Source organism: Leucoraja erinacea, chromosome 4 (genome assembly GCF_028641065.1).
Source record: "Leucoraja erinacea ecotype New England chromosome 4, Leri_hhj_1, whole genome shotgun sequence".
Lineage (NCBI taxonomy): Eukaryota > Metazoa > Chordata > Chondrichthyes > Rajiformes > Rajidae > Leucoraja > Leucoraja erinaceus.
Window position 1 is genome coordinate 33,811,598 of NC_073380.1, and position 18,707 is coordinate 33,830,304.

General features: G+C 42.3%; 1 protein-coding gene across 3 annotated transcripts in view; it reads right to left on the reverse strand.

The window, feature by feature from the left end:
• Positions 1 to 18,707, reverse strand: part of LOC129696263 (sodium/potassium-transporting ATPase subunit beta-1-interacting protein 3) — a 415,153-nt gene that overhangs the window by 21,675 nt on the left and 374,771 nt on the right. Inside the window, exon 6 of one of the 3 annotated variants that reach the window (XM_055633990.1) lies at positions 13,217 to 13,298. The exons of the other annotated variants lie outside the window; for them this stretch is intronic. Within the exon in view, the coding sequence (XP_055489965.1) occupies positions 13,217 to 13,298 (82 nt within the window). The remainder of the gene's footprint in view (positions 1 to 13,216; positions 13,299 to 18,707) is intronic. 3 annotated transcript variants of the gene reach the window in all.

An 18,707-nucleotide genomic window follows, 5' to 3' on the forward strand; every position in this document is an offset into this window, starting at 1 on the left:
CATCCAGTAAGACTTCATGTTCATAATTTTTAGGCGCCATGTGGCCTGTCACGTCCACTCTGCCATTCAATCATGGCTGCTCTATCTTTTTCTCTCAACCCCATACTCCTGCCTTCACCCCAAATAATTGGATTGGACTTGGTTTTACTCACACATGTGTTGACAAATGGCAATAATATGCATACTGCACAAGTACCAGGAAACATACATTGCCAAAATCTGAACCAGACCTTAGGTTGGTTTTGAATTTGAGTTTACCTGCTATAACAACAGTTAAGAGGCTTCATACTATCTGGTTGGGCAGCACAGTGGTGCAGCAGTAGAGTTGCTGCCATATAGCGACAGATAGCCAGATTCAATCCTGACCACGGGTGCTGTTTGTACGGAGTTTGTACGTTTTCCCAGTGACCGCGTGGGTTTTCTCTGGAAGCTCCGGCTTCCTCCCACACTTCAAAGACGTACAGGTTTGTAAGTTAATTGGCTTCAGTAAGAATTGTAAATTTTCCCTAGTGTGTAGGATAGTGCTACCGTGCAGGGATCACTGGTGTGCGGTGACTTGGTGGGTCGAAGGGCCTGTTTCCATGCTGTATCTCTAAACTCAACTAAACTGGCTCACTGCTGAAGAGGTAGGAATGTCCATCTTTCTCCAGATGGGTAACTTTAATTTTACCATGCACAAACTAAACTCATCCTCCTTCACTTACAAATTCCCTCTGCTGATCCCTCTCTATTATCTACCTGACCAATCCCTCCATTCTTGCCTTCATCCTTCATCCCTTGCCCAACAACAGCGGCATCACATGCCGATTACTTTATTCTTACCATTCTCTATCACAGCTGTCCTTCTCCATGCAAATATTTTGACCTGATTGAATGACACTTGGTCTAAACTGGTAGCATCTACAATTTCCTACATTTCTTCTTTGAAATCAGTGTAAGTTTGGGCTTCACTGTTGGATTCCTTGAGAATACCAACTTCTGGATAATTACAGAGGTAGATCATCACAGTTCCACACAAACATGATGGCATTACTGCTGGGGCTGTAGATTGTTACTGTATTTCAAGACATCAGTTGAAAGATTACATGCATTGTAGCTTCCGGAAGAGATAGTTGAGGCAGGTACTATTGCAGTGTTTCAGAAACATTTAGAAAGATACATGGATAGGATAGGTTTAGAGAGTTATGTGCCAAATGCAGGCAGGTGGGACTAGTCTAGATGGGACATCTCGGTCAGTATGGCAAGTAGGGACGAAGGGCCTGTTTCCACACTGTACAACTCTATGACTCTACGAAGCTCCTATGTTGCCACTCTGGAGTCTGATTCACTGTGTATTGCTGTGCTAAGCTACTTGATGACACAGCTGCATCAACGTGCGCTTTTAGAAGTAAAATGTTCTCAATTTTTAGCATTAAGTAGGGAATACATCAATCGGACAGCGCATTACCTACTTGTACATGCATGACTATCTCCAACTGTGATTTTTACCGAGGAAATTAAAAATGATACCTCAGCTTATAATTCTATTTGCCATTATATGGGCTTTGAACATCCCATGAGATAAAGGCGATAGTACAATCAGAAGTTGTTGATCTTCAATCGTCTGCTCCTATATCAACATTGCCTCAGCATTAGTGATGGGGACTGCAAGCACAGTTCATACGTATTATTGAGGAATATGCTCTATGCAAGATCAAAAACTGCCCAATCTAAAACCTGTCAACAGTAATTATGGATTGTTATGTTAGCATGATTTTCTTTATAATTTGTTAATATCAATGATGCGATTATATATCATTAGTCATTAATATTGTACTTTGCAGTGAGAAGAGAGGAGTCTGCTAAAAACATTCCTATAAGGGATAAGAAATGCCACTGGTATTGAGTCTGCTATTGCCAAGGTTCGCCTCAGGGGCTGGGTCAAAGGAGCAGGAAAAATAATATGGCTTCCTGCTTCAGACTGCTGCTCAGTAAATCCTACAGAAAAACAGACATTGCTACGGTAGGATTAAATATTTAACGTTATGAGCAACGAGTCAGATTTTTTCAAACTAATTCAAGAGAAGATGTTATAAGACCAGAAAATTCATTTCTGAAGATCATCCTTTAAGATGAGAATTGAGGCAAAGCTGAATAAGCTATTCCAGGTCTTGTCATTAATACTGCAAGCATATGGTGCGACTTTACAGTAATTCTCTTCCATTAAACCTTAGATAAATAAATGGTGTAAAACTGGCAGGAGTAAATTGATCATCTTTATACATCACATATAACAGACTGAAGATTCAAAGCTACTCAATTTCTCTTTCCTGCTAAAATTGAAATTCATTCCCAAAATCTTTGTTAACAAATGTCCTATGTGCAAAGTTCGTCATTTGGCTATTTATATCTACATTAATAAAATAAATTACTAATCACTGCCACACTACACATAATATGCTTGTCAACCGCTAATTTTGTGAAAGAGCACATTGTCAGAAAAATAAAATTCTAAAAAGTGTATTTTGTGACATTTTATTTTATCTCTTTTATCACTTAAGGTATTTGCTACCCAAAACCACGAATGTACTGAAACAATAATTTACTGAATGAAAGGAAAAATATCAAATTAAGAAAATTCATTTTCCAATCAAGTCCACCAATTAAGAACATGCAAATCTTTATAACTTCTCTAATCGTCTCCAATCCTATTGGAAGAATGTGGAAAAAAATAATTTTTGTGCAGATTTATCTTACATGCGACAATTGTTTCCATGTTTAATATTTCATACATTCTCTAATTCACTTTAATCAGTATCATGTCGCCATCTTTTTTTACTCCTTGGTATATTTCTTGTTTATGCAAATAACACGAGCAGTCAACATTTAACTGCTTCCAAAGAGTAATATGTGACAACTCGATCTTTAGTTCCTAATTAATGAAAAATGGCCATGGGTTTCAGTCCCTACTCCTGTGCAACATTAGTATTGGTTTACAATATCCTTTTCACTATTATCATTTAACAATACATTTCAATTCAATGAATGGAAGCAAAATTTAGGCACCTCTAACAAATAAGAATGAGATTCTGGGAGTATGGCTGCATGATTCCCCAAAAGTGGCGAGTCAGTGTGATAAGGATGACTTGATGGGGAAGGGTACAAAAGTTGGGACATCATGATGCAGCTGCACACGTCATTGATGAGTCCATACTTGGAGCACTGTGTGCAGTTCTGGTCACCCAACTATAGGAAGTATGTCATTAAGGTAAAACGTGTGCAGAAAAGAAACACTAAGATATTAGCTGGGCTTGCAGGCTTGAATTATAGGGAGTGTTTGGAAGGCTGGGACTTTTTTTCTTTGGAGCTTAGGAGGCATTGTGGTGCCCTTATATTGGTGTACTAAATTATGAGAGTCATGGATGAAGTGGATGCTCAGGGGCTTTTTTCTATGATAGAGGAATATAAAACTAGAAAGTATAGACTCAAGATGAGAGGGGAGATAGTTAAGAGGGTCCTTAGTGGCAATATTTGCACTCGGAGAGTAGTCTGTATCTGAAATGAATTGCCAGTGGAAGCTATAGGGGCAGACACATATATGACCAATTGATATTTGGATAGATATATGGCAGGAAATGTTTTGAGGGCAATGGGCCAAATGCAGGCAAATGAAACTAACTTAATATGCCAACTTTTTGCAAAGGACAAGGTGGGCAGGTGATGGAATAACTGGATTACACTGAGAGCAAATATGTACAGAAAGGAGTTCAGGAGAACATTTCTATTTCCCTGATATACACCCTTAAGGAACATTAGTGTTTAGGAATGAAGCACTTCCCATTTATGGAAACCTAGGCTTACAATCAAACTCCCCCAGATCAAGCATAAAATATTTAGTAAAGCCCTCAACAAATCTCAGAAGAGCATTGCCCCTCGGTTTAATGTGATATTCTAGTTGCCAGATTCTGTGATCAAGGAGTGAAATTGGCAGTAGCTTCAATTGGTTGAATTAGAATAAAATGCTTTGTAAAGATGGCAATTCTATAGAATGGATTAATATATACTGGGATAGAAATTAATCCTTGGGGACACATTCTAATTACACAAGGTAGTAACTGAAAAATTTGTGGAGGAATATTGCAACCCTGAACCAGGTATTGCTTACAGGCGTATGACTCGAACTGCCTGAGCATGCCTCCGTAACATGGAGCATATTTTTTGGCACCATCTCCAACACTCCCTTCATCGGATGGTGGCTCAAAATATGCTCCGTGTTATGGAGGCATGCACGGGCAGTTCGAGTCATACGCCTGTAGCGACACCTGCTTCAGGGTTGCAATATTCCTCCCACTCCGAACTGGCTTCAACTACCTTCTGTGGCAGAGAGTTTCAGAGATTCACCACTCTCTGTGTGAAAAATGTTTTTCTCATCTCGGTCTTAAAGGATTTCCCCTCTATCCTTAAGCTGTGACCCCTTGTCCTGGACTTCCCCAACATCGGGAACAATCTTCCTGCATCTAGCCTGTCCAACCCCTTAAGAATTTTGTAAGTTTCTATAAGATCCCCCCTCAATCTCCTAAATTCTAGCGAGTACAAGCCGAGTCTATCCAGTCTTTCTTCATATGAAAGTCCTGACATCCCAGGAATCAGTCTGGTAGTGTCAGAGATGGTGGCACAAAATATTCTTCGTATTACGGAGGCATACACAGGCAGTTTGAGTCATACGCCTGTGGCAAAGCCTGGTTCAGGGTTGCAGTCTTTCCCCTACCATGTCGAGGGGAGTGTCGGAGATCAGTATGAAGCTGACTCCGAACATGAGTATGTGCCGGAATCCCATGCTTTAATGCATGATGTACAAGAGTCGCATAAGGAAGAGCTGCCTGCTCTTGCCTCTAAATTTGCTGTTTCCTCAGGGACAGGCAATCCACTACAAGTGGAGTTGGTGAGCGACATCAGCTACCTAACATCACACCAGCTGAAGGAGATGTGGTCAGACAGGGTCTGCAAATGGAACTTCGCTGAAGCTCCAACAAGCAGATCTACCCGGGTTCAGAGACGCTGGCAGGTAAGGTCTCTTTATTAACCTCCATAAAACTCCGAAATGGAGCAGTCTGTTGGCCTAGGTTTGGGTTTACTGGCAGCATGGGCTGTCTAGTATATTTTCACTGTCTCTAGGAAAGATCAGGTTGATGCAGAGACATTGGCTGGGTGCCTTGCATAGTAACCTCTGTAAGTTTCAAGTAGGAACAGCTTGGTTACCCTGGTTCAGGGTACACCATCATGGAACTGGCTGGCCGTATGGGGCATATTGACCAGGGGAGCACTGCCTCAACATCTGTAATTGAGTCTATCAGGCTGCTCAGTAGAATGAAATAGTTGAAATCTCCCTCAACTTCCTCTCTGGGATGGGTAGCTACCAGAAGGAAGCTGGTCTGGCATATAATATTTTTATCTGACCTGCAGGTTCATGTTGTGAATCAAAAATGTATTTATAATAATCTGTAGGCTCTCAATGCCAGTATTCCTGATTGAGTGGCGGGTCGAAGAGATTGTGTTGCGCACTCTGCCGACTCAGACAAGTGGTTTCAGTCAGAGGGCTGCGAAGCAATTCCTGATTCAGGCTTGCATTATGCTAAATTCCACTCTGAGTAAGAACGCTGCGAATTCGTGGTGACTCTTATAGTCAAGAGTTGACAGGGAACTCATATTCCCACATCAAGGGGAGACTGTGTTTTCAGCACCAGTCATAAGGTTCTGGTTATATGTTATCCGTGAAATGTATGAATAACTAGATAATGCATCTTCCGCGGCAAGAGAAGCCAAATAATTTTCCGTCCGTATGGTCAATAGAGGAACGGTGGTTCCAAGTGGAATCAGTGACATCTCACAGAGGATGAGTGGTCTGGCCAAGAACAAGAAGGGTATATTTTTGATTCTTCTCAAGATTATAGAAACATGGAGCATGCCGAATCAGGTTAGGATTTGGCTAATCTGATCATGTGTTTAGTTACCCAGTTTAAGATGGATGATTGGCTTTCAGCAATTAACTGATTCAGAGAATTGATCTTCAAGATACATACTTTGCCATATCTATACACATGAGGCACCGATTATCTGGTGTTTTGATAACAAAGCCAGTGGTGGAAGCTAACGCTGCCCTACTCAGATCAAAGGGCATTGTGTCATCGAGTTTTAGATAATTTGCTAAATTTGCTGCTGATAAAACTTAGGGGTTACCCCTTGCGATATTAAGAATGAGGCAACATGAAATTTAATAGTGCCAATTTTGCCTATTCATTCAGGCCATGGTAAGGCGGCTGAAGCAACTCCTATTTACTCGGTCACGAGTGATGGCCGGGTCAGCCTGTCTTCTCTGGCAGCTAGCTCTGCACGATTGTATGGGAAGCTTGTGAACAAAATATATGAGTTACTTTTAAACGGAAGTAACAGAGGTTTGTGTGGATTTCAGTTTGAGCCTAGAGAAACGTTTATGTGATAGCACAATTGACACAGCTTGTGCTGCTTTGTCATGCTCTATAGTACCATAAGTGGGACAATAAATGATTGGTTATTCACCCGCTGTTCACTAACGTTATGCAGGGTGTCGTTTAAATGGCCACTCTAAAAGCCTACACTCATTGTAGTGTACGATGTATATCAGTAAATTATTATGCAAATATTCTTCTACTATATTCTTAATGGGAGCAGTATTTTTAAGATGATTATGCTTTCAGTAACTGATCTCAGCACAAAGAACACAGTCCTTACTCAATCTCTGGCTCAGTCTCTGGGTCATAACTTACATTAGGGTAGCTTGTTATGGGAATGATCTCAAAGGCAAAATGGACATGATTGCGTACATTTGAAGTTGACAGCATACCCACCAGAGCAGAGATTAGGGGTGTCATTGGGTAAACAAGTGCACTGAGCTTGCTAGTACCTATGAGATGAAAGATAATTTCTTTATTGTTATTCAATAGTCTCAAGATATTGCTGATGGCTCATTAGCTGCCAATAGAATGGATAGTTCCCTTTCATCATACAGCAAGAGGTTTACATAGTGCATGTTAATAAATTATAAAATTTGGTTGAATATGTCTGGATATTTGCAGATAGAATTCTGCACAGTGTTGCATGAGTTATTGTCTAACTCAAAGTCAATTGGGACTATGGTCCGGTTAAGAACAATGGCCATGTATGCCAGTTCGCATCATGGTATTAATAACCCATGTTTTTTCTACCATTAATGGTTTATCTGTTTAAGTGTTTCACACAGATTGGGTTACTGCATGAAACCACAGAGCTTTGAAGTCTCCACGTAGTCACGCACGTGACTTCAAAATAAAATAGAAAGATTAAACAAGAACTTATCGTTTGAAGTTTGATCTTTATTTTATTAGAAGTTGAAGTGAGGGAATACGTGCCCTCCACTCCCTACCCTACTTCTCATAAAGATCATTCTGTAGTTCTAAGGTCGTTAATCTTTCTATAGCTTAAGTTCAGCAACTAGTCTGTGGTTTCATACAGCTGCTCTGAAGATTGATGCGCATGCGGACTGGCGGGCTCTTCACGTATTCCCTCACTTCAACTTCTCATAAAATAAAGATCAAACGTCTAACGGTAAGTTCTCGTTTAATCTTTCTATTGATCTCTTTAAATACCTTGTTTTTGATTGACGTGTTGTTTTTTGCCTTTGAAATAAAATGGTTTTCAATCTTTTAATTTTTGTTCATCGATGTGGAGATTCAGAGCAAACCTCTGACATGGACAATGTGCTGAGAACTTATTATCTGTTGTCCGTGGATAAAAATAAAAGAAAGTTGGTTAACTCCTGGGGAGATTTTCTTACTCCTTATCAAATTAGTTTTAAATTAATACAATTAATCTCAATTTCAAAAAGCTGATATCAAATGTCATCTGCTTGGACATCCATTTCAAAGCCTTTGTAAATTTCCTATCTTCCTTCTGTGCATTTCTTCCTGTCACTGCTGTCACTGGACAAATTCAGCAATGCTTCCTTCTCTATGATTGCCTAAAACAACAGACATCCAATGAAAGGGACATGATCCGAAGATTATCACAAATTGTAAGCACCATTCTTGATGGAATTCTGTCAAATAAATCTTCAGGGATAGAGAGCTGACTTAAAGACGTGTGAGGCTTGATGTAAAGGAAACCAATAACAAATATGAACATAATACACAGCATTCAAATGGAATGGATTATGGGCTAAAGGGAACTCTTTTGAATACATTTTAAATTCTTTAAAGGCTAATGACTTAAATATACACTTGACGTTTTCATGGAAGATCAAGCAATCCACAGTCTTATATCATCTAGGCCTTTAATCTTTGGAGTCACTTTCAGTTCTGACCAGAAATTGTTGTTGAAAGTTGCGCTCTGCTGGTAACGTGAACTATGTTAATAAACATCAACGAAAGAGGATTATTTGTAACTTCAAAAGATTATTCATACTAAAACCTCTTACATTGCCTGAAGGATTGCACTGACTAATGTAAGCTCGTGTTTTAATACTTACCCTCCAATTGTACTTTGGAGCTGAAAGTGGTTCCAAAGTATCTTTTGTAGAAAAACACAAGGAAAATGTTTAAACTCTGGTGTTAAATAGGCTAGAGAGGGGAAACTGTTTTTATGAAAAGATGGCTGACTAACCCGAGGCTACAGGTTTATGATAATTTGTTAAAAAATTTGCATGAGGAGGAACAAGTTGAACAGTTACATAGATTGAAAAGGCTTAGAGGGATATAGGATGTGGGCAAATGGGACTACCCCTCAGATGGGGCATTTTGGTTGGCATGAATTGGGCTTTTGGGCCTGTTTCTGTGCTGTATGAATTTAATAGGGCAAGAGAACACATAATGAGATGCACCAACCTAATTAAAGAAAGTCAAAAATTCTCAGAGAAAATGTTTTCTTCCCCCTATAACTGGAAAGTGCCATCAATGGATTGGGCACTGTATAATTCTGCAATAAAGATCATATGTGGTTGCAAAGACATCTTACGTTCCAAATTTAAAATGCATTGATGAGACCCCAACTGCAATTGGAATTAGCTTGACTGCTGAAAAATATGTGTTGCTGAAATGGTGAGCAGAAAAGCAGTCAGAGAGTGCAGAGAGGCAATTGTAACTGAGCACTGCTTGCTGACTCCATGTTAAAGTGGGTTAGAATGACTCCTCCAGTATTGAATTTCAGAGTGGCTTGTCAAAATGTTTTTCACTTTCTGTCAATAATTTCTTTTAGTGCTCTGATCCAACACCTGATTTTGGTGTTGGATCATTTACACACTGTGTCTATTCCACTTACATTCCCTCCTCTTACCCCCCCCCCCCCCCCCCCCCCCCCCCCCCCCCCCCCCCCCCCCTCCCGCCCGCAGAAGATACAAAAGCTAGAAAGCATGTACTGCCAGATCAGAGCTTACTTCTTCCCCACTGCTATTGGACTGCTGAACCGACCACTCATAGGCTACGTGCGTGGTCCCGATCTCACAACCTACCCTATTGCGGCCTTTAAACTTTTTTTATCTGCATTTTCTCTGTAGCTCTAACACAGTTACACTGTATTCTGCACTCTGGTTATTTTTTTATCTTTGCATTACCTGTTGTACTTGTATACAGCTTGATTATATTCTTGTATGGTGGGTACGGTTTGACTGGATTACATGCAAAACCATAGCAGGCATACCGTCGGATTGCATGGCAACTTCATTTGGGAATAGCTGAGCCCAAAACTGCAAGAAATTGCAGAGAGTTGTAGATGTAGCCCAGTCCATCACACAGACCATAGTTCCAATCACTGATTGTATCTAGACTTCACGCTGTCTCGGAAAAGCAGACAACATAATCAAAGTTTTTTCCTGCCCCTGTCATTCCTTCTTCTCCCAGCTCCTGTCCAGCAGAAATATAGAAGCTTGAAAAGATCGACCCACCTGACTCACTTACAGCTTAATCCCCCTTATCAGCCTTATGAATGGTCCTTGTGCCAGGTTTCTGTCCAATTCACCTTGGACATTGTACTCTGTCTATGAAAATGACGTGCTACACTGCACTAAAATGCTGAGACCGAAAATCTGTACTCTGTATATTCCCTTTTGGTCGATCTATTGTGCTTGCGTTTGACATTGTATTTATGTATAGTATTATCAGATCTGTTTGGAATATCATGCAAAGCAAAGCTTTTCACTGTACCTCTGCACGTGACAATAATAAACCTAAATAAAGTTTTTCAAGGTACACTTGGCAGTAATAAAGTGCTACTAATAAACCAACAATAATTATGGTGGGGGAAGATCAGAGTCAGCACTTTGTGTTTTAAATAGTTTTATCAGGCAGTAACATTAACAATTCTCAATCAATAAAGGGCCTGTCCCACTGCGGCGACCTAATTGGCGAGTTTAGAAGAGTTTGCCCTCGACTCATACTCACAGCATGGTCGACACGAGGGCCTAGGAGGTCTTTGTACCTCTCTTTCAAGCTCGAGAGTAGTCCCCACTTATTCGAGGCCTCAGCTAGGTCGCGGCGTATTTTTCAACATGCTGAAAAATGGACGCCAGTAAAAAAAGGTTGCCATTTTTTTACTCGTAGGTTTAGTCGAGGTAGGTTGTAGTAGGTCGGCATGTTATTCGAAAGTAACCAAAGGCAATCGAAGGTAATCGAGGGTAGTCAAAGGTAAAGCTTGTTGAGAAAAAAAGGTAAGTAAACCGACCGGTAATTTTAAATGCCCGCTAAACTTTATTAAAATTTGTATGGCTTCTTAAAAGTGTCTCCGCTCCTTCTTCCCCCCCTTCTCTCCCCCTCTCTTCCCCTCTCTCCAGGACTTACTGTAACTGTGCCAGCCGTCTTTTACCTTCCATTCATCGCGGGTGTGAATTTCAGACAGCGCTTCCCCGCTTTCCCTGGCCCCCGCCTTTGCGATGTGTTTGTGTGTGTATGTGTGTGTGTGTGTGTGTGTGTGCAGACGGTCGATCCGGATCGCGGTTTCATCCTGACGGTCGATCCAGCTCGAGATTTTTCAGGCGAGTGCCCTCAAGCTAGAAGGTCGAAGACAGACGCTGAAAAGTTTGATGGTAGAAATATGAACCATTTTAAGAATTTAACTCATACTCTTAGGTATATTTGTATTGTTATTTAAAAGTGTTAACTTATTGATGCTATTATCTTTAGACTTTTGAGAGATACAATGTGGAAACAGGCCCATGAACCTACCAAGTTCACGCTGACCAGCAATCACCTGTACACTAGTTTTACCCTACACACTAGAGACAATTTATAATTTTACCAAAACTAATCAACCTACAAACCTATACGTCTTTGGAGAGTGGGAGGAAACCGAAGCGCCTGGAGAAACCCACGCAGTCACAGAGAGAACATGTAAACTCCGTGCAGACAGCACTCTTGGTCAGAATCAAATCCGGGTCTCTGGCCCTTTAAGGCAGCAACTCGACCACTGCGCCATTTTGGTAAGCACATTCTGATTGTTTCTTTACGCTTCCATTTTTAATACATATGTGGTATATTTAAAACAGGATATAGAGGAGGATAAAGTATCTACATACAAAGGAAATATGTTATAATGAACTGCTGTACAATCCTGTGTGCATAGTGTTTCCTCGGTCCTGTTTATAATTCTATCAATACCATAAGAGTTCCAACATCAATACATAGACCTGCAATAGGAATTATTTTTGTGCAGTCTTTGAGTTTGTCTTTATCCAGTTTAAGAGTAGCAAAATGATTCGAGCTTGCTAAAACATAACAATAAGAAATAAGTAATATTAGACTAATTGGGACTCGTTGGGTCCCAGCATCACTTGGGAGGGCTGGTCTCCCAACGCAATATTCTACCTCTCCACCAATTCCAATATTGGCGGCCAGTGGGGGGGGGGGGGGGGGGGGGGGGGCTTCTGGAGCGCTAGTATGGGTGTTGTGTGCTGATGGGACTGGTTTCCAGAGGGCTAATATGGACATTGTGGGCCGAATGGATTCTTGGCCTAGCGGCTCAACTCAAGCCTGTTATGCTAGCAGCTCACTCACTCACAGCTGGTGGGCTGGCAGAAATTCCATTTCAAGCAGGGGTCAAAGCCACAAAATTCAAGTGCAGTTTCTTACCACTTCAAGCAGGGTGCTAGGCCACTAAAGAGAGCAAGTTGTAACCTCTACCTCCTCCATCTTGCAGAGACTGAGCCATGCCCACACTTCTGGGTTTTACAGTCCCTCCCTCTCCCACCAGAAGGGGCGTGGCTTTCATGGCGTGATTGACAAGAGAGAGAATCTCAACATTTTTTAAACACTAATAACTCTTTTATTTTTCATCGGTGAGAAATATCCTTGGCACCTGATGAGCGGAAGGGGACTCTGAGTAAGATGGCCTAAAATCACAGCCGTACATGGTAGCGTTTTTTCTAAAATCAATATAAACGCAAACAGGAATTGATCATGATTAGACTTTTAATTATATAGAAGGCAAGGCAACTTTAATTAGGCAAGGCAACTTTAATTAGGCAACACAGCTTTAGCATTTCCAAACCAAAGGCATCACAGCTTTAGCGTTTCCAAACCAAAGGCAACACAGCTTTAGCATTTCCAAACCAAAGGCAACACAGCTTTAGCCAAACCAAAGGCATCACAGCTTTAGCATTTCCAATCCAAAGGCAACACAGCTTTAGCATTTCCAAACCAAAGGCAACACAGCTTTAGCATTTCCAAACCAAAGGCAACACAGCTTTAGCATTTCCAAACTATATTTTCAAACCACATTAAGGGCACTGACAGGTCAGTAAAACCATTCACAGTTTAGTAGACATGTGTTCAGTGTTATTCACAGCTCAGACTGAGAGACGTGACCCTCTCTCTCCCCCATCTTGCAGAGAATGACTGAGACACTCAACACTTCTGGGTTTTATAGTCCCTCTGGAAGGGGCGTGACCTTCAGGAGAGAGAATCTCAACATTTTTTAAACACTAATTATTCTTTTATTTTTCATCAATGGGAAAAATCCTCTTGTCCTGCGCAGCGAAGGGGGACTGAGTAGGATGGCCAAAAATCACAGCCGTAAGTGGCAGCGTTTTTTCTACAATCAATATACAGAACAACAGGAAGTGGTTAAAATCAAACTTTTAGTAATATAGACAACACATATTAGGCAATGGAGCCAATTGCTTGTTAATCTGGTACCTACACCTATGTATTAGTATATTTAAACGGCAAACCTTACTTACAGATAAACAGGCGTTAACTGTACATGGGAGGGTTTCTGGGGAGCTTGGCAGGTGAAGGAATCAAGTCCACCTATGAAATCAACTGAAACCACAACACAACCACAAATAAATACATGAATAGACAATGAAATAAAAAATGAAAGAAGTAAAGCAATGGAAAATTGATAAATGATAAATACAAATAAAAATATATTGAATGAGTGAAGTCACACTTTTGTCCCAACGTTCTTCAATTAGGTATTTTAATGTCATTTTAATATCATACGTTTTGTGGTTAGGAGGATTTAACTCACCTTTCCAAGGTTACCTAAAACAGGACGCCATGGATGATGAAGACACAAAGAACTGCAAATGCTACTTTATAAAAAGAAAAACATGAAGTGCTGGAGTAACTCAGCAGGTCAGGCAGCATCTCAGGGGATATGGATAGGTGATGTTTTAAGTGGGGACCCTTCTTTAGACTATTGGACTGATCAGTCTGAAGAAGCTTGCCAAACCAAAATATCACCTGTCCATGTCGTCTGCTGTTGAGTTACTCCGACAGCTTGCTTTTATTCCATGTATGATTCCATAGTTTTGTTTTTATTACCTTAAAAATTACTCCAGTTATCATGTTTTTTGCTGGGTGATTCAGAGACTTCTAAAGTCAATTTTGAATATTTATTCTGGCCAAGTTAGTTCCCTATTTATTAAGAATGGGTTAATAATCAACAGTTGCTGAGGCAGATTTGTCTGGACTTAGGTGGATTTTGCCCATGCCTCATGTTTGACTTTCATCTGGATGCCTGTGGTCACACTTGCCGACTCTAGACTATTTCACTCCTGTGAGTCAGGGAGTGCCAACTAGAAATATGTGCATAATCATTTGTCTTGGCATCATGTTAGACACAGAAACTTTGGGCCGAAAGGTCTGTTGCTGTGCCGTACTGTTCTATGTTCAATGTTCCAGGTGGAGGAAACTCAGGTCCTGCCCATGAACTGCCGGGTGGCCTTCTGACAGCTCAGATGCCTTTTCCACTGTTTCTAAATGTCTGAATGAGTAGAGATGATAAGAAACAACTGAATAATGTCATATTAATATCAAATCATAGATTTAATTAATAAACGATATTCAATTTATGCAGATTAATTTTAGTCGTGAATATTAAAGTAAAAATAATACTTTTAAGGGAATAAGCAGTCTGTTGGAGGACGTCAACAGTTCAAGCAGCAGTGAGGAAAATAAATTGGCAGTTTCGATTAAAAACCCTGCATCTGGACTGAACCAGATTCCTTTCCGACCACAGATGCTACTTGAACCACTGAATTCTTCCAGCAGATTTTTCTTGCAGCTTGTAGCGGCACCTATTGGTGGTGTGGAGAGGGCAGAACCCTCTTCATTGGTCGGTGTGGTCATGTGACCGTGGGGTGTTGGTTTTCGCGTGGTGTGTCGGTTAGTTAGTCAGTGCTCCTCCCAGCAACAGGAGCTATTATTGTTAGTGCAGACAGATACGCGAACTTCATGGGTTTTTGTTCGTTTTAAAAAAAAATAAAAACCTTTTCTCTCAACCTGTCGGTCTCACTACATTTGGTGACCCCGACGATCCAAATGTTTCTCGGATTTCTTCTCTCCCCTACGAGAACTTCGATGACTCGCCCGCCCAGCAGAATGCGGTCGCACTTAAACTGCCCGTGTTCTGGGCGACGGAGCCTCATGTGTGGTTCGCACACAACGAGGCCCAGTTTGAGCTCAGCCAGATCGTTGCGGATGTGACCCACTACTTCTACGTGGTGGACTTTCTCACCCAGGAGACGGCATCGTGGCTGCTGCCGTTCCTGCAGAATCCGCCGGCTGTTGGCAGGCACGAAGCCCTGAGGGCGTTGCTGCTGCGCACCTTCGGGCTCAGCTGTCGCGATCGCGTGGCTCTGCTGCACCATATGGACGGTCTGGGTGATCAGCAGCCATCGGTTCTCACGAGTGAGATGTTAGCACTCATGGGTGGACATCCGCCTTGCCTGTTGTTCGAACAGGCGTTTTTGGAGCAGATGACTGATGACACCCGCCTGCTTCTTGCTGGGTCCGATTTCACTGACCCCCTGCAGCTCGCTGAATGGACGGACGAGCTATGGCTTTCCAAGCAGCAGGATGGTGGTTCCATCAGCCGGGTGTCCGCGCCGTCGTCACAGCAGCATCGCCGGGCTGTTGCTCCTTGGGATGACTTTGCTGCAGTAAGCGCCAGTGGTGTTGTTACCACCAACGCTGGAGTGCGGAGGCCCAACCAATGCCGCGCCTCCCTGCTCGTTTTCGGAAAATGCCTTGGCCGATCGCCAGTAGAGGCTGTTGTGGTCGACCAGAAACATCGCCGCTACATCTGGGATCGCCATTCCAGGCTTTGTTTGCTTATAGACTCTGGGGCTGAGATCAGCATCATACCTTCGACCGGCCTCGATACCCGTGCTGGTAAGCGTGGCCCCGCTTGTCCTCAATTCTCACTGTTATTTGTGGCCCTTCACCGTCGCAGCTGTTGCTCAGGGCCGTTTTTTTGTGGGCTTTTCCCCTCATGGTGAACATCCGGGGCCAGCGTCTCGTTCCTCTGCCCCCCCCCCCCCCCCACCCCCAGCCTGTGGCCTTGTGGCCTGTTGTTTCTCACGATCCGCTGCTCGGGTCTGTGTCAGATGTAGGCGGGGCTTGTGCCCCGATCCTGGTGGATTTCCCGGAGATCCTGACCCCGCGATTCCATTCGGCTGCACCTAGGCATGGGGTGGTGCATCACATCCTCGCTGCTGGCCCTCCACTGCAAGCTCTGCCCCACCACCTCCTGCCCGACAAGTTACATTTAGAGCGAGTGGAGTTCCACCGCATGGAGGACATGGGGATCGTGCGGTGTTCCGACAGCCCTTGGGCTTCCCCACTTCACATGGTTCCTAAGTCGTCTGGGGGGTGGCGGCCATGTGGGGATTATCACCGCCTGATACCGTCACGAACACCGATCGTTACGCGGTTCTGGATATCCAGGTTTTCACGGCTCATCTGGATGGTGCTACCATATTTTCCAAAGTCGATCTGGTGCGTGGCTACCATCACATTCCTATCCACCCCGATTATGTGCCCAAGACTGCTATCATCACTCCATTATGGCTGCAGATGCCTTTTGGACTTAAGAACGCCGCGCAGGCTTTTCAACGCCTGATGGACATGGTTGCTCGTGGTTTGAACTTTGTTTTCATTTATCTCGATAACATTCTAGTCACCAGCTGTTCTCATCGCGAACACTGTGAGCTTCTCCGCATGCTGTCCCAGCGGCTCCGGGATCACGGGTTAGACATTAACGCCGCCAAATGCCAGTTTGGTCTCAGCTCCATCTCCTTGGGTATCACATTATCCTGCAAGGTGGGACGCCCCTTCCCTGCAAGGTGGAGGCAATTCGGCGGTTTCCTCAGCCGCTTACCGTCAAAAGTCTGCAGGAGTTCGTTGGAATGGCAACTGCTGAAAATTACTACAATAGGAAGAAATAACAAGTCGGGCATAAATAATGTTGAAGTAGTTTGAGGATGATATGAAAGATCTTGGTAGATTTGATACTGAGTGATCATGGCTGATTCTCTATCTCATGATCCTGTCCAGATCTATTTGTACATTAATATTTTTGAATTGACCACTATTAAATAATATTCTGCCTTATTGTTTTAACTGAAAAGTGAATAACTTCACATGCACTGCATCTGTCAAAATCACTGTACTGCCACATTGTATCCTCCTTGTAACTCTACCACCCCGCCCCCCCCCCATCCATCCCCATGTTGTAAACTGGGGAAAATTACATTTACTTCCCTCATCTAATCAAAATATATTGCAAATATTTGGGGCCAATCCTGTGGTTGAATACTGTCTTCTGCATTAAAAAGGACCTATTGAAGAGCAGTGATCAACTACAGTGCTAAACCAAAACAGTAAATAAGCCAAAATAGGTTATGTTGACAGTTAAATATTAGAGCACACATTAAGTAACATGTCAAGAGAGTATTTGTCATGTGCACCAGATATGAAAAGTAACAATGAGATTCTTTCTTGTTACAGCTTTATAGGCACGTTAGAAGCAACAACAGCAATAAATATACAATGTATTATCAGTTATTCTAAGTAAACCCGACCATGCTAGTACATTCCAATTTCCGAACCCGGGCTGTGATGTAACCAGTAAGTAAGCTCTTGACTGTACATTTCTAGAATCTCCTCAAACTTCGGCAAGATGAGGCCTTCTCCCCTCCACCCCCTATCAGTCTGAAGAAGGGTTTTGGCCCGAAACGTTGCCTATTTCCTTCGCTCCATAGATGCTGCTGCACCTGCTGAGTTTCTCCAGCTTTTTTGTGTACCTTCCATTCATCACTTGCTAGTTTTGCATTGCCTCTCACCCTTTTCTGCCAGCTATCTTCAATTTATTCCATCAGTCTGAAGAATGCTCCTAACCAGAAATATCAATTTCCTTACCCATAGATGCGGTCTTACCCGCTGAGTTCCTCCAGCAGTTTGTTTTTTATGGAAAGAAAAAGAATGGAAACAGGCCCTTCAGCCCACCGTCATTACTGACAATCCACTCACACCAGTTCTAATTTATCCCACTTTTATATCCACTCGCTACACACCAGGGGCAATTTGCAGAGGGCAATTTACCACAAACCCAATTGATTTTTTGTGGACATGGGAAAATGCGCAAACTCCAAACAGCGCCTAAGGTCTGGCAGCAGGGAACCCAGGTCAGTTCTGCCGGCTGTGCCACTGTGCCATCCCCTTGATCAAGATTCCAGTATACAGCCTCTCGAGTCTCTGCCTATAAGAATGATTGTATTTGATAAGTGATAGCACTTAGTGTGGTCTGGAAACAGTTGCATTTACATTACACAACTGAGGATGTGATAATTAATATTCATAGGTAGCCGAGAACCTATTGCATGCCCTCTAATGAGCTCTCAAATTAAAACCCAATAGCATACTAAGTTTGTGGCGTATAAGTGTAACTGGAGGGTTGAATAAGTCAATTAGGTATATTAGTTATTTGACACGAGTGTACTACTTAGGTTGATGTCACTTCCATTCATTGTCTTCCTTAAGCAGGAACAACATAAAACAGCAGCACTCACTTAACAACATTGACACAGCCACTAGCCATCCAGACGTTGCAGGTTAATCACCCAGGGGATGGGGTTTTTTCTGTAGTGTCCACACTTTTTCTATCACCAGCCTCCATAGCTTAAACGAGGTTCACTGCCAATGTTGAAAAGCTCAACAAAACAATTAATTATGATTAATCTTCCTGCTAGTCAGCAGTAATCTTGTCAGAAGAAGCTTTGGAAAAAGTTATTTCTGTGTTTCCCTTTGAGAACTGGGCCAAAGTGAAGATTGAGGAGGTGAAAGAAAACTCTTTAAAAATAGGTTCTGAAAATAATTATTCAAACCCAGCGGTTGGTTAATTTAATAAGAACTATATTGTGTCATGCTGCAGCAAGTGTAAAT